This window comes from Scyliorhinus canicula, chromosome 2 (assembly GCF_902713615.1).
Source record: "Scyliorhinus canicula chromosome 2, sScyCan1.1, whole genome shotgun sequence".
Classification (NCBI taxonomy): Eukaryota; Metazoa; Chordata; class Chondrichthyes; order Carcharhiniformes; family Scyliorhinidae; genus Scyliorhinus; species Scyliorhinus canicula.
The window spans coordinates 220,362,918-220,384,548 of record NC_052147.1 but is presented as its reverse complement, the minus strand read 5'-3'; the positions used below and the strand labels follow the sequence as shown (position 1 = coordinate 220,384,548).

Here is a 21,631-nt window from a genome sequence, read left to right as displayed (position 1 = left end):
CTCACGATTAAAAAAAAAAGGGAGTGATTTGAGTGAAACTTTTTAGATATTAGGGGAGCCAAATAGGATAGATGGAAACTATTTATGTTGGTTGGGAAGTCTAGGACCAATGGTCGCAGTCTAAAAATTAGAGCCAGATTTTTCAGAAGTGAAATTAGGAAATGCAAAGGATTGTAGAGTGAGGAAATCTCTTCTACAAGCAGTAATTTATGGCATATAATTTTTCATTTTAAATCTGAGATTGATATATTCATATTAACCAAAAATACTAAGGATATGGCACAAAGGCCATATGGAATTACGTCACAGATCGGACGTGATCTAATTTCACGGTGGAATAAGCTACAAGGACTAAATGGCCTATGCCTATACTATAGGTAATGGGATTAATCCAGCAAGGTATATACCAGTTAGCTGAATGTCAAATCAAGGGAAATGTATATTAAGTAGTATATCAAGTATATTTCTTAATATACATTTAATATTCCCCCCCCCAATTTTATCCGCCTTTCCTGCACCTTTCTCGTCATTGCTTACCCCTTCCCCTCCCCCCACACCTACAGTTCATCCTCTGATGTTAGTTTCCCTATTGTTTGACCTTTCACATCTTTTGTCCTCTCTGGGGACTGCCATTAACACGCTTTCCCCTTGGTATCTGTGGCCATTAGCAGCCGGTTTCCCTGGGTTTTTGTGGCTATGACTCATCTTTCATTCTCACTCCACAGTATAAATATTTCCCACTTTCTTTGTCTGTTAGCTTTGGCAAAGAGTCATCGGACTCGAAACGTTAGCTCTTTTCTCTCCTTGCAGATGATGCCAGACTTGCTGAGATTTTCCAGCATTTTCCCTTTTGTTTCAGATTCCAGCATCCGCAGTAATTTGCTTTTATAATAGAATCTTTGCTTGATGATCAGGTAAAACATCTAGAGACAGAATAGTTTGTTTCAATTAAGATGTTTAATAATTAGAAATTTTTTGAAATATCAGGAGAAAAGATATGGTAAACATGGACTTTGACAAGACCTTCATTTGGGTGTACACAGCAGAAACTTTTATTTCTATAGTACCTGTAATATAATAAAATACCAACGCTTTTAATTGGAGTATTTTACACCAAAATATGACACTGAGCCACAATATTCTGTCGGATAACCAAAAATGTGGTCAAAGAGGTAGGTTTCAAACAAGTGTCTTAGAGGAAGAAATAGGAGGTGGGGAGGCAGAGAGATGTAGGGGAAGAATGCCAAAGTTTTGGTCTCAACAGTTGAAAGTTTAGTCACAAAGGTGGAGCAATAAAAAAAATGGGATGCCCAGGAGGCCAGAATCAAATGAGCGCAGGTACCTTGAAAGTAACTTGGTGAAGATTAAAGGCAAGGGGCACGACAAGTCAAGCGAGGAGAGAGGGAGGAGATAGGTGTCTGGGACATCGTACAGCAGAGTTTTGGTTGATCTCTAGCTTATGGAATGTGGAAGACCAACCAAGAGTGTTTGGCATAGTCAAGTCCAGATGTAACAAAGGCATGATTGTGGGTTTTAGCAGTGATGACCTGAGACAGGGGTGGAGTCAGGCAATATCAGAGGTGGAAATAGGCGATCTTAGTGATGGTACAAATCGGCGGTTGGAAGCTCATCTCGGAGTCAAATATACCAAGGTTGCAAATAGACTGGTGTAATATCAGAGTATTACCAGGAAGTGGGATTGTTTGTAGCTAGGGAATAAAGCCTGAAGAGGGGGATTTCCCATATTTAATTGAGGCAGCAATGCAAACCAGTGTGCCACTGTGTTGCCTTACAATGTCAGCAAAACTAAGGAGCTGACCATCGACTTTAGGAAGCCAAGTGTTGTACACACACTGTCTTCATCAATGGTGCTGTGGTGGATATGGTTGACAGCTTAAAATTCCTATGTGTGTACATCACCAACAATCCGTCCTTATCCACCCACGTCAACGCTACGACCAAGAAAGCACAACTACCTATACTTCCTCAGGAAACTAAGAAAATTCGGCATGTCCTCATTGACTCACCAAATTTTACAGATGCACCATAGAAATCATCCTATCTGGCTACATCACAGCCTGGTATGGCATCTGCTCAGTCCAAAACCGTAAGAAACTACAGTGTCGTGAACACAGTCCAGTCGATTACGCAAACCAGTCTCCCATCCATTGACTGTCGACAGTTCCCATTGCCTAGTGAAAGCCGGCAGCATAATCAATGACTCCTCCCACCCAGGTTATTCTCTCTGCCAACCTCTTCCATCGGGCACAAGATACAAAAGTCTGAAAACACTAACAGATTCAACAACAGCTTCTTCCCTGTTTTTACCAGACTCCTGAATGATCCGCCAATGAACTGAACTGATCTCTCTACGTATCTTCGCTACTACTGCTAGCAGCATACTCTGTATGCTTCATCCAATAAATAACTATTATTTACATTGTGTATTTATTGTATGTCCTATGTTTGTTCATGCATGGAACAATCTGCCTGGACTGTATGCAGAACAATACTTTTCACTGTACCTCTGTACACGTGACAATCAATCTAAATAAATCTAGATGGTGATGAGCTCAAACTGGGTGTCATTATCATCATGCACATGAAAACTAACCTTGTGCTTTCAGATGATGTTGTTGAAGGGCGGCATGTAGATGCGAAGAGCAAGCCATGGATCGATCCCTGGCCAGAGATAACGGTACAGGAGCAGGAAGAGAAACCATTGCAAGTGATACTCTGGATTAGATAGGCGAGAATGGAACCAGGCAAGAGCAAACCCACATTGTCATATGACAGAGGAGGGACAAGGGAGGAGGGTATGGTTAACCATGTCAAAGGCTACAATCAGGACACGAGGATGAGGAAAAGAAGTGTACCTTTGTCGCAGCTTCACTGGATGTTATTTTTGACATTGACAAGAGCCGATTCAGTCCTATGATAGGAAGAAACCTGATTGGAGGGATTCAAGCAAGTAGCTCTGGGAAAGGGGGGCACAATTTAGGAGACAACAGCACATTCAAGGGCTTTGCAAAGGAAAAGGAAGTTTGCAGTAGTAGTTTACAAGGATACTTGGGTCAAGGGTTGCTTTTGAGGAGGGATGGGAGATAACTGTTAAAAATATCGGCTAACAAGCGGAGCAGGAGGGGAAACTGGATAGTTAGCAATTTCATGGGGAATAGAGCCAAGGGTGTAGAAGATGGATCTCTTTGCTGAAACAAAGGGTAGGTATCAGAATGGATTAAATATGGCCACAAAATATGGTAGGTGTTAACAGAGGTTTCATGCTTCTTGGACTGTCAGGAAATGGAATGTGGCTGGGTTTACCATCACTGGAGTTACAGGTACTGGAATTTCAAATTTGGTGGCCAATTTTGTTGAAATTTTAAAAAGAGGGCCTAAAAAAAAAAAAGGCACTAGATCCCATTTTGCATATGCAATGGCCTGTTTCAAATGTGGGATCTGGATGCCTCTTTTGCTGCCTTGGTGTCAACCAATTTCTTGGCCTGGTTGCCATACCACAAAAAGTACTTCAACATCGGAGATAGGGCAGAAAGATGAAGTGGCAGTAATAAATTGTGCGGTCAGAGGGCGACACGTGGGACAGTGGTTAGCACTTGGACTACGGCATTGAGGACCCGGGTTCGAAACCTGGCCCTGGGTCACTGTCTGTGTGGAGTTGGCATATTCTACCAGTGTCTGCGTGGGTTTCATCCCACAACCCAAAGATGTGCAGGTTAGGTGGATTGCCCCTTAATTTGAAAAAAAATAATTGGGTATTCTAAATTTATTTTTTTAAAATTGTGTACTCCAACAATTAGGTCACCGTCAGAATACTTTTTTCTTTATTAGTTCATGGGTTATAGGCATTGCTGGCTGAGTCAAAAGTCCATCCCTGAGGGCATTTAAGAGTCAGCCACATTGCTATGGGTCTGGAGTCATATGTTGGCTGGACCAGGTAATGCTGACAGATTTCCTTCTCTGAACAACATTAGTGAACCAGATGGGTTTTAACAACAATCAACAATAGTTTCATGGTCGTTATTAGACTTTTAGTTCCAGATTTTTATTGAATTCAAATTCCATCATCTGCTCTGATTTGAACCCATGTCCCCAGAACATTACCCTGGCTCTCTGGATTACTAGTCCAGTGACAACGCCACGAATCTCCCCTCTATAGAATACTTTAGCGTTTGGGTAGTCAATTTTGTAATTGACTCAGAAATCTTATAGACGAGTATTGGTGAAAAAAAGACATGCTGTTGAAGCTTTTTTATCTTGCATTCATCAGGACAGGTGTAAGAATGTTAAATATCCAAGAGAGCTAAAATTACTGCATGAGAAAATGGTGCTGAATGCATGGCGAGTCAACGGATTAGTTGAGGTGTTGCCATGGAGAATGCATCAAGGAAGTATTATCCAACATACCTTTGTTTAATTCAAAAGAGACTCTATGCCTGGACTTGATTCATTTTGGTTGCAGAGAACAGTCCCCTGCGTATGAATATATGTAGCTTCTAGCAAGCATAACTGTGCCACATTTCGAGCCCGACTAATGATTTTAAATTGCTCGCCAGTATAATTCTTAGCTCATTCAAGTTTATTCAGCAAGTGCTGTCCACTCATTGAATCACATCTAATGTTAGGCATTGGCCTAAACCCTCTGATTTACAGATCACTGGGAGACCGGAAGTAGGAGTGAGATGTGCATGAGGACCTTGTATCCTGGTGTGCTGACCTTTGTGGGAAAATCCCAGAAAGCTCCAAACTTTTAATGGGCAATTTCCCCCATTCCCCAGGACCTCCCGTGAATATCTCGGTCTCTAACTCTCAGTCAGAGGCCTGGGACAGTTTCGCGGAACTTACCGGATAGTTAACCGTTAGAGTAAATAAAAGGAGTGTAACAACCACAACCGCCCCACCCGCCCCCCAATCTTGAGGAGGGTAGGGGGTTATCCTTTGCATATGTCCGATGCGTGGATGATACTTTCGCTATATTTGAATCTGCAGCTGCATGCAAGAATTTCCTTATATGCTTAATGTGCTCCATTCCATGTTCAAGTCACCTATGAACTTCGCTTGTCAATATATGTTTAGGATTCCAGGATTCCTACAACTCCACAAGCTATAAGATTAGCCCTATTGCTGAGGAAATCAGAAGCACAAAGAGACTTGGGAGTCCTTGTTCACGATTCTCTTAAGGTTAACGTGCAGGTTCAGTTGGCAGTTAGGAAGGCAAATGCAATATTAGCATTCATGTCGAGGGGGTTAGAATACAAGTCCAGGGATGTACTTCAGAGGCTATATAAAGCTCTGGTCAGACCCCATTTGGAGTATTGTGAGCAGTTTTGGGCCCCGTATCTAAGGAAGGATGTACTGGCCTTGGAAAGGGTCCATAGAATTTATCATAGAATTTACAGTGCAGAAGGAGGCCATTCGGCCTATCGAGTCTGCACCGGCTCTTGGAAAGAGCACCCTACACAAGGTCAACACCTCCACCATATCCCCATAACCCAGTAACCCCACCCAACAATAAGGGCAATTTTGGACACTATGGGCAATTTATCATGGCCAATCCACCTACCCTGCACAACTTTGGACTGTGGGAGGAAACCCGAGCACCCGGAGGAAACCCACGCACACACGAGGAGGATGTGCAGATTCCGCACAGACAGTGACCCAAGCCGGAATCCAACCTGGGACCCTGGAGCTGTGAAGCATTTATGCTATCCACAATGCTACCGTGCTGTCCAGAGGAGGTTCACAAAAATGATCCCTCGAATGAAGAGCTTGTCGTATGAGGAACGGTTGAGGACTCTGGGTCTGTACTCGTTGGAGTTTAGAAAGACGAGGGGGGACTTCCGGTTGCGGAGATGCGGAGCTAAGCCGCACGTTCGGTGGCTCCTGCCAGGAACGGACATTTGGGCTCTTTTTAGGGCCCCCAGCGGTACTTTTTCGACGGTTCCCGACGTGGGAAGGAGTCGGCAGCATTTCCCCAGCAGTATATGGCCTGGACCAGGAGTGGGGCGAGCAAGATAGCGGTGGCAGCGGCAAAGCAAAAGCGAGGGAAGAAGCACAAGATGGCGGCCGGCGGAGACCAAGAGGCATGGAGGCAGTGGGAGCAGGAGCAGCAGGAGACTCTCCAGCGCTGCTTCCGGGAGCTCAAAGCGGAGCTGCTAGAGCCTTTGAAGGCTTCCATCGACAAGCTGCTGGAGACTCAGACAGCCCAGGGGGTGGCAATCCGGGAGATCCGATAGCAGGCCTCTGAAAGAGAGGATGAGGCCTCAGCCCTCGTGGTAAAGGTGGAGATGCATGAGGCGCTCCATGAAAAATGGCAGGAGCAGTTCAAGGAGATGGAGAACCGGTCGAGGCGGAAAAATTTGCGGATCCTGGGCCTTCCGGAGGGGCTGGAGGGGTCAGAGATGGGGGCCTACGTGGTCGTTCTGCTGAATTCGCTGATGGGAGCTGGGTCCTTCCAGGGGCCCCTGGAGCTGGAGGAGACCCACAGAATACTGGCAAGACGGCCCAAGCCGAATGAGCCGCCACGGGCGGTGCTGGCGCGGTTCCACCGGTTCGCTGACCGGGAGTGTGTGCTCAGGTGGGCCAAGAAGGAGCGGAGTAGTAGGTGGGAGAACGCGGTGGTACGGATCTACCAGGACTGGAGTGCGGAGGTGGCTAAGCGGAGGGCCGGTCACAACCGGACAAAGGCGGTGCTGCACAGAAAAGGAGTGAAGTTCGGCATGTTGCAGCTGGCGCGTTTGTGGGTCACCTACAAGGACCGACACTTTTACTTCGAGTCCCCGGAGGAGGCGTGGGCCTTTGTGCAGGCCGAGAAGTTGGACTCAAACTGAGGGTTGGGTGCGGGGGTCTGTATGTAACTGTGTTATTTTCTGAGGGGGGGGTTTTCTGTTTAATGCTGGTTCTGTGTCGTTTCAAGGACGGGTGGGGCACTGTCTTTTTGCGTGGGTTCGGTGGATGGGCTCGAGGAGGGGGGTAGACTTGCAGTGGGGGGGAGCTGATGGTGGGAAGGGGGGCTGGGGCTCCGCGAGGGGATTGGGTCGACAATGGGAGCTGCTTTAGAGGAAGCGGGGTCGGGCAGGTGGAAAGCGCGGGCTTTTTCCTGCGCTGAGGGTTGATGGGGGCGGGGTCGGAGCTGGGAATCACGGGCTTTTTTCCCCGCGTGAGAGCGGGAGGGGGAGGAGAGCCTGCTCGTGGGCACTGGGGAGGAGGGGTAGCCCCACGCTGGGAGGGGTCGGAGTGGCGGGAGTTGCCGGGGTCAGCTGGCTTACGGGAGTACTATGGAGGGAGTAACGCGGCTAGGGGGGGGGGGGGGGTCCTAGCTGGTGGTGGAGGGGGGGGGGGGGGGGGGGGGGGGGGGGGTACCGGGTTGCTGCTGGAATGGCCAGGAAGGAGCTGGAGTATGCGCGTGGGGGGGGGGGTCGAGACGGGGGTTTGCCGCTGTGGGGAACGGGCAAGTGGCGGGCAGAGGAAGGGTTATGGCTAGGGTGCAGGGAGCCCCCTGATCTGGCTGATAACCTGGAATGTGAGGGGACTGATGCGGCCAGTCAAACGGGCCCGTGTGTTTACGCACCTGAAGGGGCTGAAGGCGGACATGGCCATGCTTCAGGAGACGCACCTGAAGGTGCCGGACCAGGTTAGATTGAGGAAGGGATGGGTAGGCCAAGTGTTTCATTCAGGGCTGGATGCAAAAAATCAGGGGGTGGCGATCCTGGTGGGAAAGAGGGTGTCGTTTGAGGCGTCGAATGTGGTGGCGGACAGCAGCGGGAAGTATGTGATGGTGAGCGGCAGGCTGCAAGGTGAGCGGGTGGTGCTGGACAATGTATACGCCCCGAATTGGGACGATGCGGGTTTCATGGGGCGCATGTTGGGCCGGATTCCAGATTTGGAGGCGAGGGGTCTGATAATGGGGGGGGGGGGGGGGGGGATTTCAACACGGTGCTGGATCCGCCACTGGATCGATTCAGGTTCAGGACGGGTAGGAGGCCTGGGGCGGCTAAGGTGCTGAGGGGGTTTATGGACCAGATGGGAGCGGTGGATCCATGGAGGTTTGCGAGGCCGAGGGCAGGGTATTTTCATACTTCTCCCATGTGCATAAGGCCTATTCACGGGTTGATTTTTTTCGTTGAGTAGGGCGGTGATTGCGAGGGTGGATAATGCTGAGTATTCGGCGATAGCCATCTCTGACCATGCCCCGCACTGGGTGGACCTCGAGCTGGGGGAGGAGAGAGCTTTGGCGCTTGGAGGTGGGGCTGCTGGCGGGGGGGGGGGGGGTTCGAGGATGTATCGAGAGGCAACTGGAGGCCAACGACAATGGGGAGTTCCGAGTGGGGACTATCTGGGAGGCGCTGAAGGCGGTGGTTCGGGGGGAATTGATCTCCATTCGAGCCCACAGGGAGAGAAGGGAGCGGAGAGGGAGAGATTGGTGGGGGAGATGGTGAGGGTGGACAGGAGATACGCAGAGGCCCTGGAGAAGGGATTACTGAGGGAGCGGCGCAGCCTCCAGGCTGAGATCGACTTGTTGACCACCAGAAAGGCGGAAGCTCAGTGGAGGAAGGCACAGGGTGCGGTGTATGAATATGGGGAGAAGGCGAGCAGGATGCTGGTGCATCAGCTTCGTAAGCGGGATGCGGCTAGGGAGATTGGTGGAGTTAAGGATCGGGGAGGAAATGTGGTGTGAAGTGGGGTAGACATTAATGGGGTCTTCAGGAACTTTTATGAGAAACTGTATCGGTCCGAACCTTTGGCAGGGGAGGGGGGGAACGGGGCGCTTTTTGGACCGGCTGAGATTCCCGAGGGTGGAGGAGGGACAGGTGGAGGGTCTGGGGGCGCCAGTTGAGCTGGAGGAGCTGATCAAAGGGATAGGGAACATGCAGTAGGGGAAGGCGCCGGGGCCAGATGGGTTCCCGATTGAGTTTCACAAGAGGTATGCAGACCTGTTGGGCCCCCTGTTGGTTAGGACCTTGAACGAGGCAAGGGGAAGGGGGGTTTTGCCCCCGACGATATCTCGGGCGCTGATCTCCTTGATTCTTAAGCGGGACAAGGATCCCCTGCAGTGTGGGTCATACAGGCCGATCTCACTCTTGAATGTGGACGCCAAGTTGTTGGCAAAGATCTTAGCCACGAGGATAGAGGACTGTGTGCCACAGGTTATCCACGTGGATCAAACGGGGTTTGTGAAGGGGAGGCAGCTGAACACTAATATACGGAGGCTCTTGAACGTTATAATGATGCTGGCGGTAGAAGGGGAGGCCGAGATAGTGGTGGAGCTGTACGCGGAGAAGGCCTTTAATAGGGTTGAGTGGGGGTACTTGTGGGAGGTGCTGGAAAGGTTCGGGTTTGGGGAGGGGTTTGTCAGTTGGGTGAGGCTGTTATATGAGGCCCCGATGGCGAGCATGGCCACGAATAGGAGGAGGTCGGAGTATTTACGGCTATACCGAGGGACGAGGCAGGGGTGTCCCTTGTCCCCCCTGCTTTTTGCGCTGGCAATTGAGCCCCGGGCTATGGCGCTGAGGGAGTCGGGGAATTGGAGGGGGCTTGTCCGGGGTGGGGAGGAGCATCGAGTGTCGCTCTATGCGGATGACCTATTGTTGTATGTGGCGGACCCGGTGGGGGGAATGAATGAAATGAAAAAATGAAATGAAAATCGCTTATTGTCATGAGTAGGCTTCAATGAAGTTACTGTGAAAAGCCCCTAGTCGCCACATTCCGGCGCCTGTCCGGGCAGGCTGGTACGGGAATCGAACCGTGCTGCTGGCCTGCTTGGTCTGCTTTAAAAGCCAGCGATTTGGCCGAGTGAGCTAAACCAGCCCCTTGCAGGAATGCCGGAGCTCAACCTGGGGAAGAGCGAGCTGTTTGTGGTACACCCGGGGGACCAGGAGGGGGGGATTGGTAGGCTCCCACTGAAAAGGGCGGAGAGGAGCTTCAGGTAATTGGGGGTCCAGGTGGCCAGGAGCTGGGGGGCCTTGCATAAGCTTAACTTCACAAGGCTGGTGGTGCAAATGGAGGAGTTTAAGAGGTGGGACATGCTGCCGCTGTCTCTGGCGGGTAGGGTGCAGTCAGTCAAGATGACGGTGCTCCCGAGATTTCTGTTCCTGTTCCAGTGCCTCCCCATCCTTATCCCGAAGGCCTTTTTCAGGCGGGTTAACAGGAGCATTACGGGGATTGTGTGGGCACACGGGACCCCGAGGTTGAGAAGGGTGTTCTTGGAGCGGGTCAGGGATAAGGGGGGGGGGGGGGGGGGGGGGGGGGGGGGCTGACGCTGCCCAGCCTCTGCAGGTACTATTGGGCTGCCAACGCAGCAATGGTGCGTAAGTGGGTGATGGAGGGGGAGGGGGCAGCATGGAAGAGGATGGAGAAGGCGTCCTGTGTGGGCACGAGCCTGGAGGCGCTGGTAACGGCGCCGCTGCCGCTCCCTCCAATGAGGTATACCACGAGCCCAGTGGTGGCGGCTACCCTCAAGATTTGGGGGCAGTGGAGGCGGCACAGGGGGGAGGTGGGGGCCTCAATGGGGTCCCTGATATGGGGGAACCACCGGTTTGTTCCGGGAAGAATTAATGGCGGATTCCTGAGTTGGTACAGGGCAGGTGTCAGGAGGTTGGGGGACCTGTTTATAGAGGGGAGGTTTGCGAGCCTGGGTGAGCTGGAAGGGAAGTTCGGGCTCCCCCCCAGGGAACACCTTTAGGTACATGCAGGTAAGGGCGTTTGTCAGGCGGCAGGTAGCGGAGTTCCCTCTGCTGCCGCTGCGTGGGATCCAGGACAGGGTGCTCTCGGGGGTGTGGGTTGGGGAGGGGAGGATCTCGGCAGCATACCAAGTGATGCAGGAGATGGACGAGGCCTCGGTCGAGGAGTTCAGGGTAAATGGGAGGAGGAGCTGGGTGAGGAGATAGAGGAGGGGACGTGGGCGAACGCCCTGGGGAGGGTGAAGTCCTCCTCTTCTTGTGCGGGGCTTGGCCTCATACAGTTTAAAGGTGCTGCATAGGGCTCACATGACCGGGACAAGGATGAGCCAGTTATTTGGGAGCGAGGACAGGTGTATTAGGTGCTCAGGGAGCCCAGCGAACCATGCCCATATGTTCTGGGCATGCCCAGCGCTGGGGGAATTTTGGAAGGGCGTAGCAAGGACACTGTCGAGGGTGGTAGGATCCAGGGTCGATCCGGGCTGGGGGCTCACAATATTTGGGGTGGCGGTGGAGCCGGGAGTGCAGGAGGCGAAAGAGGCCGGCATTCTGGCCTTTGCGTCCCTAGTAGCCTGGCGGAGGATTCTTCTTCAGTGGAAGGATGCGAGGCCCCCAAGCGTGGAGGCCTGGGTCAACGATACGGCAGGGTTTATTAAATTAGAGAAGGCTAAATTTGCCCTAAGGGGGTCGGTGCAGGGGTTTTTCTGGAGGTGGCAACCATTTCTGGATTTCCTAGCAGAACGATAGGAGAAGGCCAGTAGCAGCAGCAACCCGGGGGGGGGGGGGGGGGGGGGGGATTCTGTCCTTTCTGTGGAAGGGACGGGCAGTTGTTTTGTGGGAATGACGGGTGTTCATTTATCTCTCCCTTTGTATATGCACCGGAGGGGGGGGGGGTCTTTCTGCTCTTTGTAATTTTTTTCTTTTTGTTGATGATATTTTGTGAAAATTTGAATAAAAATTATTTTACAAAAAATGAAAGACAAGGGGGGAATCTTATTGAAACTTACAGGATACTACGTGGCCTGGATAGAGTGGATGAGGAGAGGATGTTTCCGCTTGGAGGGAAAACTAGAAGCAGAGGACACAATCTCAGACTAAAGGGACGATCCTTTAAAACAGAGATGAGGAGGAATTTCTTCAACCAGAGGTGGTGAATCTGTGGAACTCTTTGCCGCAGAAGGCTGTGGAGGCCAAATCACTGAGTGTCTTTAAGACAGAAATAGATAGATTTTTGATCAATAAGGGGGTCAGGGGTAATGGGGAAAAAGCAGGAGAATGGGGGTGAGAAAAATATCAGCCAGGATTGAATGGCGAAGCAGACTTGATGGGCCGAGTGGCCTAATTTTGCTCCAATGTCTTATGGTCTTATTGGCAATCTCATGAATAGGAGCTGAGCCATTTGCTCACTGTGCAAAGCTTGATATAACAATAGGGCACATCAAAGCTACCTGCAAGATAATGGCTACCTGAATCAGACCATTGCTCAATGTGAAATGTGTACATTTAGAAATGGGCCTCAGGCCGCCATTTTCAGACCGGGAAAGTGCCCACTTTACTTCAAATTATTCTGGAAGGGTGAGATAGCTCCACAATTTGAGCAACAGTTGAAGATAGGAATTTCACAGCAACACGAGTAGTATTTCTCAGTAACAGGATGTTGCTATCAAGCCACAAAGATGTTCTGCCTGCCATACAAATGAGTTATGTGGTATCTACATACACATTATATATATATATATGTACATATATATAAAAAAAATATATATTAATTTCAGTGTTGGTGCGATGTCAATTTTAGGCTGTATGCCCCAACGCTTGGCAAATTGTGTCAAACACCATGTTCCTTCGGGTTGTTCACACAGGCAAGTATGACTGTACTCAATCAACCCACGCTTGCAAAACTCTGAACATAAGGTCCAACATTAAATACAACTTTGTTATTTTAACAGAACTTGCTGAATAATCCCAAGTATGCCAGGAATTACACTAACAAATAATTCAGGATCAGTCAGGCTCACTTCTGCTTACAAGAAGCTACATGTATTCATATGCAGGCATCTATCCTCAGCAGGCAAAAGGAATATGTCCCGGCACTGTGCCTTTTTTGAATTAAACAAAAGCATGTGTGACAATTGTTCCCTGGTGTATTCTCCACGGCAACGCTTCTACCATATTTGACTCGCCAAACCCTTTTCTCATGCAGTATAAATTATTACTCCCGTTGAAATTTGGCATTCTTGCATCGGTCTTGATGAATGCTGGATGAAAAGCTTTGACAGCTTGCCTTTATTTCCAAAATTCTGCCAATGTGCTCTCTACTGTCTAACGCAAACCTACTTTCGCTTGTCGATATATGTATCAGGATTCCTCCAACTCCACAACCTATAAGATTGGCAATCGCATGAATAGGGCACATCAAAGCTATCCTGCAGGATAACAGGTACCTGAATTTTGACTTCTTTATAGATCAGAACAACTTAGCCTTATTCAACGACTCGAGCTTCCATTACTCACTGTGGTAGAGAATTCCAAACACTAATGACCGCAGAAGAAGTTCATCCTTTTCTCGGTCTTAAATAGGAGACACCTTTATTTTGAAACAAAGACCCCGAGCTTCAGATTCCACCTCTTCCCACCTCCCGTGAGGGGAATCATCCTCAGTTTCTACCTATTTAGCTTCTTCAGAATCAGTACTTCAATAAAATCAACTCTCATTCTTCTAAACTCCAATGTGTATATGCTCAATCTTTCCGCAAGACAATCCCTTCATCCGCGGAATCAGGATTAGTTCTGATCTGCACTGCTCAGTTACTCACTGGATATAATCATTTTACAAAAAAAAGTTAAATTATGAACCTGTCCCACACCTTTCAATTGTCATCATGGGCAGTGTCCACATTGGGATTCCACCTTAGCTGCACTTTCCATGAATAAAATTGAACTTAGGCAGGGTCTTGAACGAACCTTGGTCCTACCACAATCTGCTGCTCTTTGAGCCCAGCAGATGGCAGAGTCTTGGTGACGACAGCATTTTATCCTGAGGTTAAAAAGCTGAATTTTAAAGAAGGTGAGATGTCTTTTCAGTTAAGTGCTTGAGCATAATATTGTACGATGTTGTAGTGCAGTGTTTCTTTAGCACAACCAAAACCATTCTATGAACAATTTTTTTAAATTTTAAATTAATTCAACTTCAAAGTGAAAGGAATATCAAATCTACTGCATAGTCATAGCTGGAAATCAGACTCTAGTTTGACCGCAATGTGACCATTTTCGTGGCTTTTGATATTTGCAAAACTAAACAAGCAAAACAACGATGGAATCTGAGCAGGTAGCAGATGTGAAATTTATCGAGAGGTAATTTACAATACAGACCGACTGAAAAACACTCCCCTGGGGATGGCAGGTTACCTTGTTCTTCCATACATGTGACGGAACTGCACCATATGGGGTTTAGTAAGTCATCATTTGATTATTTTTTTCCCCCCTTAGGGAGGAAAAGTGTTGTTTCCTTCAATGTTCAATTTATTTTAAAGTCAGAATATAACAAGTATTCAGATAATATTATTCAGTCAATAACTTTAGAATATAACATCCATGAAATAAATAACACTCGCGTGTTATTTATATACACTACTGCTTATGCATTGCAATATTTCAGTTACTATGGAATTCAATTTTTTTTAAAAACACAATACATGTTTGGATTAGTGGGATTAGCAACGTGGAGGAAAGGGTACAGAAGAGTCAATCACAGGGATGAGGAGCATGGAAGTGGTTGGGAATGAGGAGTGGAGAAAATAAAGTTTTCAGGGCATTTATGAGGCAAGGCTAAAGACTAGGATTTTAAACACGGGACATGCGTGGCAAATTAAATGCCAGCGGAAGCAGTTCAGATTACATACCATTTACCCACCAAAATAAACTTTTGCCTGAAACGTGTTGAACATTTTGTTATAACAAAACAGACCTGCAAGGCTGTCTGGTCGTGGTGGAACCATCCTCTCATAGATTTCTGGTGACTGGAGACAATAAAAATCAGCATCAATGGCATGGGATCTTTGTAGTGGTGCCGTCATGCGTTGAGGGACAGCAGTCATAGTGGACCGTGCAGGAGATGATGATCCGGTTTGAACTTGGGGTGGAGAGTTTACTCTTGTTTGCGCAGTTGCTAAAGTGAGGGGCGAGCCCAATCTCAATGAAGAACCCAAAGTCTGGTATGGAGAGGTGGCTCTGCTGGAATTAGTGGGTTGTCTTGTAACTGAACCCATTCGTCTAATTGTAGCTGGTGATGTAGATCTCTGTGCAGAATGTGGAGAGCCTGCTCGCTGGGCTGGCAATGTTGAAGACAAATACACTGTGGAGTTACTGGACCGAGGTTCAGTTAACGCTGGTGATCCGTAAGCACTTCCTAGAGATGTTCTTAGTGATCCCCTCGATGGCGACATTCCAGTACCATAAGCTGGCGATTGTGTTCTGGATGGAACTGAACTAACTCTTCTCATTGCCCTATTGGTTGTGACCGCAACATTCATAGGACCCTGTTTAAAAAGCCAAATGAATTAACAATGTTTCAAAAAGATAAAGATGTGTATACACATGACATCTGGTTAATAAGGTACTTCTGTTATACAAAAAAGCTTTACTCCTTTAATATAATCCTCATCCGCATGGTTTCCCTTAACAAGGTGGAATGCCATCTGTGGACAAATCTGTAGATGCCATCAAACCCACAGTGTGCAACCTCCAATCAAGCTGAGCAATGTAGAAATGTGCCCCTTTGACATCAGTTTTCTGTATTATATCCAAGACATCTAGTCAAGATTAGTAATTCATCTTCTTGGAGGTAGGAGAAGTCTTGGATTTTTCTATATTTAATTAACAAACTTGAAATTGGCATTAGATACACAGAATTATTAGACATCTTCATGAACTATGTTGGACTTGTTGATTACCATGAAAGTCTGCTTTCTCAAAACATCAGCAGAAACACAGAAAATCATATGGTCAGCTGCTGCCAAAAAGGATATATGAATTTAAAGAAAACAATGCATGAGGAAGCTGTGCCATGGAGTGACAGTAAGGCCAACTCCCAAATCCACTGAATTCCTAATCTCATTTGCATTGCTGTAGGGAGACACCTACTGGAGATGAAGTACCTCATGGGATGGGATGGGAAAGACCAGAAATGTGGGTTGGTCTTCCTAACAACAGGTTTACAGCAACAATGGTATGCCACCGAGATGTAGGTCTGCTCTCGCTCAGACGCAGAGACTGAAAGCTAAGGATTAAATATCCTAGTGATTTTTGAAATCCTCAATTTCACAATTGCACTTCAGAAGGTTTGTGTAATACTTTAGTAACTCTTCAAAACTAGTGTATCTGGTGTACTGTTACAAATGCGTATATATTTTAGATTTCAAAATTGTAATTTTTAAATGTCGGATAAAGAGCATCTATCTGGCTTGAGGAGACAGGCTTTTGGTAATTATAGATCAAAATTTGTGTTATGTTAGTGAAGCCATGGTGAGTTACTAGAAGTCAATCAATGGAATCATTAACTATCGAAAGGTTTGTCTGAGGGGTTATATTATTCATGTAATTTCCCCAGAACAGAGAAGGTTGAAGGCCATTGATAAATAAGAGCAGTTTTAAAGTATCTATATACTTTTCAGATCAAAGATCCAAGGACAGGTTAAAAGTTTAAGATTATTTATTTACATTTTCATCCGTGAACAGGCTAACATAGGCATGGAGATGAGCTGTGGAGGTTAGGAAGTTTTTATTGTTTGGTATATCTGTGCTGTATTATTCGAACAGCCTGTGAGGCAGTCAGCCTTGGAGCAGCTTAGAGAAAGCAGCTTGTATCTGATTCAGACCAACTATGCAAGGATGCAAGTGAGGCCCACGCTCAAGTTGGGGAAATCTAACTGAGTGAGCTGTTGAAGTAGGGCTAGAGGATTTGCCCAGTGCAGAGTATTGAGAATCCCCAGGAAACTCCTCACTTTGGAGAATAACTGGAATAAACCATAATGAGTTCCTGGGATATGAGAGAAACTGGTCTGGGTACAGGAGATTTGAATGGAAACTCAAACCATATAATATAAAAGAGGAATTTGCGGTTTAAATTTAAAGTTCAACTTTAAAGTGTTATGTTAGAAAATTTTACTCATCAAGTGAGAAAGCACGCAGCCAGGAGGGAAATAGTGCAGGTGAAGGATAGGAACAGCAAACCAGTTTCAGCACCAGACGAGGTCAGTGAGGCTGTTGCAACTTTCTACCGAGAACTGTACACCTCCGAGCTCTCGGAGGGGGACCTGAAGATTAAGAGGTTCCTCGATGGACTGGACATACCAGCTGTGGGGGAGGAAAAGAGGCAGGGTCTGGAAGCACCGTTAGAACTCGAGGAAGTCAAGGAGAGCGTCATCTCCATGCAGGTGGGGAAGGCACCGGGCCCAGATGGGTTCCTGGCGGACTTCTATAAAAGATTCACACCAGCACTGGCTCCACACCTGCAGCAGATGTTCAATGACTCTCTACTGAGGGGGACTCTGCCAACTATGCTGGCCCAGGCCTCAATTTCACGGATCCCAAAAAAGGACAAAAACCCAAAAGTGCGGGTCATACAGACCCATCTCACTCCTGACCACTGATGCCAAAATCCTGGCGAAAGACCAGGCAAGACTGACTGGAGAGTTGAGTGTCAGAGGAAGTCGCAGAGGACGAGACGGACTTTGTCACGGTTTGGGTTTGGGCCAGGGTTTACTTTGTGGGTGAAACTACTGCACAGCGTGCTCATGGCTAGCGTACGGACAAACACCACCAGCTCTGAATACTTCTGGCTGCAGAGGCACGGGGCAGGAATGCTAATTTTCCTGGCTGCTATTTGCCCTGGTAATCGAGCCACTGGCAATCGCTCCAAGATAAGCGAAGGGGTGGAGAGGCATTCAAAAGGAAAGAATGAGAACAGTCTCACTCTATGCGGATGACCTGCTCCAAATGTCTTGAACACCCTGGCCAGAATGGGAGGAATAATGGAACTCCCAGAGCCTTTCAGGTTACAAACCTAACCTGAGCAAGAGTGAAATCTTCCCTGTGAACCCGCAAGAGGGGAACCAGAGTTGGGGAAGTTGCCGTTCAAAGTGGCCCAGACCAAATTCCAATGCCTGGGGATCCAAATAGCCCACAACTGGACACGGATCCATAAATGGAACCTGACAAGTCTGGTGGAGGTGGTAAAAAGGACAGAGGTGGGACTTGCTCCCGCTCTCCCCGGCAGGACAGTGCAGACGACGATCAAGATGAACGTGTTGCCCAGGTTCCTTTTGCTGTTCAGATACCTCGAATCTTCATCTCCAAGGCCTTCTTCACCGAAGTTGACAAACTAATCATGGAGTTTGTGGCACCACTTCAGGGTCTGACCACGGTGTTTATCATGGTCCCCATCTGCAAAAATCAGAAATTCATCCCCGCAACGATGGACTCCTCCTTTTAAAAGGTGGGGACAGGACGAGAGGACACTGACAGTAGGGGACCTATGGGTTTCCTCTGGGTGCTCCGGTTTCCTCCCACAGTCCAAAGATGTGCGGGTTAGGTGGATTGGCCATGCTAAATTGCCTGTAGTGTAAGGTTAATGGGGGGATTGTTGGGTTACGGGTATACGGGTTACGTGGGTTTAAGTAGGGTGATCATTGCTCGGCACAACATCGAGGGCCGAAGGGCCTGTTCTGTGCTGTACTGTTCTATGTTCTATGTTCTATATGTAGATGGCAGAATGGCGGGCCTGGGGGAACTCATGGACAAGTTCCAGCTCCCAAAAGGGAACGAGCCAAGATACAAACAAGTAAGGAATTTTCTCCAAAAAAGACAATGATGTTCCTTCAGACACTAGGACACTAACTACTAGACAGGCTTCTGACCACGGGTGAACTAGGTAGGGGATGGCAACTGAGCAGATATGTATGGACAGGTACTCAAGGAGGTACGTACACCCCTTGAAGAGACATGGTAGAAATGGGAGGAGGAACTTGGCATGGAGATAGGGGAAGGACTCTGGATTGAAGCACTGCAAAGGGCAAACTCCACCTCCTCAAGCGCAGGGCTAAGCCAAATGCTGCGAAAAGGTGATGCACAGGACGTACCGAACCAACACAAGAACGAGTGTGTTCTTCCCGGAGGTGGAGGGCAGATGTAAACGGTACCACGGAGGCACGGCCAACCACACCCACATGTTCTGGTCTTGCCCCAGGCTTATCAGGTACTCAACAACCTTCTTTGAGGCCAAGTCCAAGGTTGTGGGAGTGCCCACTCGTGGCAGTCTTCAGAGTATTGGAATAGCCAGAGCTTTTGATGGGAAGAGGGGCAGACGCCCTCGCCTTTAATCACCCGAAGACTCCGACTCGGCAATGAGGTATTTTTGGCATAACAAACAACCACAGTACAAAAACAATAGAGTGCAAAGAACAGTAATCACAAAGCAAGCGCCAACATCCGTCCCGCCAAGGCCCGCCTACTTAACCCCCTACTCTATACTACCCTAACCAACTCCCCCGCTGACAATTAATTGTCCGCAAAGAAGTCAATGAATGGTTGCCACCTCCGGGCGAACCCTGACAACAACCCTCACGGTAGCATGGTGGTTAGCATCAATGCTTCACAGCTCCAGGGTCCCAGGTTCGATTCCCGGCTGGGTCACAGTCTGTGTGGAGTCTGCACGTCCTCCCCGTGTGTGCGTGGGTTTCCTCCGGGTGCTCCGGTTTCCTCCCACAGTCCAAAGATGTGCAGGTTAGGTGGATTGGCCATGCTAAATTGCCCGTAGTGTAAGGTTAATGGGGGGATTGTTGGGTTACGGGTATACGGGTTACGTGGGTTTAAGTAGGGTGATCATTGCTCGGCACAACATCGAGGGCCGAAGGGCCTGTTCTATGCTGTACTGTTCTATGTTCTAACCCTCCCAAGGCGAACTTGATCTTTTCCAGTCCAAGAAAGCTCGCCATGTCGGTTAACCAGGCCTCTGACTTCAGAGGCCTAGAATCCCTCCAAGCCAGTAATATCCGTTGCTGGGCTACCAAGGAGGAAAAGGCCAGAACATCTGCCTCTCTCTCCTCCTGAACACCCGGGTCTTCCAACAGCCCAAAGATCGCTACCCCTGGAGTAATTTCCACCCTTGTCTTCAATACCCTGGACATGACATCCGCAAACCCCTGCCAGTATCTCCTAATTTTTGGGGATGCCCAGAATATGTGGATATGGTTCGCTGGTCCACCCGCACACCTGACACACTAGTCTTCCACCCCAAAAAATCTACTCATCCGTTACGCTGTCATGTGCGCCCAGTGGACCACCTTAAATTGGATCAAGCTGAGCCTTGCGCATGTAGCGGTCGCGTTGACCCTGTTCAGCGCCTCTGCCCATAGGCCATCTTCTATCTCACCCCCAGTTCCTCTTCCCACTTACGCTTCAGCTCTTCTATACGAGTCTCCTCCGCCCCCATTAATTCTTTGTAGATGTCCGAGATGCTCCCCTCCCCCACCCATCCCCTAGACACTATCCTATCTTGAATCCCTCTTAGTGGCAGGAGTGGGAAGGATGATACCTGCCTGCGCAGAAAATCCCTCACCTGAAGATATCTAAAATCATTCCCTGCTGCTAACCCACAAATTGGAGAAAATTACATACACATTGTGGGGGGGTCAGGGGAAGACTTCCACAATGCTTGGAGGATTTTCACCAGCCTAGACCCGTTTGTGACCAGCAACTAATAAACAAGGGGGAGGGGGAGAAGGTGGAGAAACAAATCAGACAATGGAAGAAAGAGAGAAAGGGGGTGATAGCAAGAGGGGGTCGGACAAGGGGAACTAGAAGGGACAAAAGGCAAGAGCACAAGCGGAGGCGACCACAACGGCGAGACAAACCATGCCAGGCTAGTGGCGAACAAGCTTGTGTGCGGCCAATCAAAGGGGGCTCTCAAACAGAGGCCTCACACTGATACATAGGCTCCATCATTGCACTCTGTAAATATCCTTAACTTTCTGCTGTCTTTTTTTTCCTTTTGTGTGTTGTCATGTTGCTGTTGCACACTGTTTATCAATGAAATTCTCAATAACAATACTTTAAAGAAAATTTTGGTTCAAAGATTTTGCTTAAGAGATATAGTGTTAACCTAACAGTGCTTCTTCTATTGTTCATAAACGTTTTCCTTTAAAACATGAAATCTTGTGTGGTCATTTCAGTGAATAACTGGGAACTTGAATTTCTTTATAAAAATTCCCAATCTTGGGGGCAGCATGGCGGCGCAATGGTTAGCACTGCTGCCTCACAGCACCGAAGTCGCAGGTTCGACGCCGGCCCTGGGTCACTGTCAATGTGGAGTTTGCACATTCTTCCCATGTTTGCGTGATTTCGCCCCCACAACCCAAAGATGTGCAGGGTAGGTGGATGGGCCACACTAAATTGCCCCTGAATTGGAAAACAATAATTGGGCATTGGGTACTGAGAAAGTTTTTGTAAACTGGAAGCTTTAGTAACATTTTAAGAACCAAAAAATACACAGGCTTTCCAGAACATCCCTGCCATTAGGTTGGTTGTAAGGAAGGCAGAATGCATGGAGATTAGGCCAGAACCTGGTCTTTCCCTAGGCGGTCACTCTCTGTTGGGGTTTGAAGAGCACTATATCTGATCCAGAATGACCCCCTACCTCACGACGTGGCATGGTAGGGAAGGAAACTGCTAGGTCTGGAATTTTATAGTAACCTTCATTAGTGTCACAAGTAGGCTTACATCAGTGTTCCTCAAAGTCAGGGGCGCGACCTGCGGGTGGGTTGCGTGAGAGTGTCGTGAGGGTTGCGGAGCCGTTGTCCGCAGCGCTCCCGATTGCGCAAATCCCCGCGCAGCAGCCGGCTTTTCATAACGCCGGCTGCAAGCGGCCGCGAACACGTTAA

General features: G+C 48.3%; 1 protein-coding gene across 5 annotated transcripts in view; it reads right to left on the bottom strand.

Annotated features, from left to right (window-relative positions):
• The window catches only part of pkp4 (plakophilin 4), a 322,789-nt gene that overhangs the window by 167,967 nt on the left and 133,191 nt on the right, over positions 1 to 21,631 (bottom strand). For all 5 annotated transcript variants that reach the window (XM_038789587.1, XM_038789589.1, XM_038789588.1 and 2 more), the window contains exon 7: positions 14,662 to 15,232. In XM_038789587.1, coding sequence (XP_038645515.1) covers positions 14,662 to 15,232 — 571 coding nt within the window. The remainder of the gene's footprint in view (positions 1 to 14,661; positions 15,233 to 21,631) is intronic.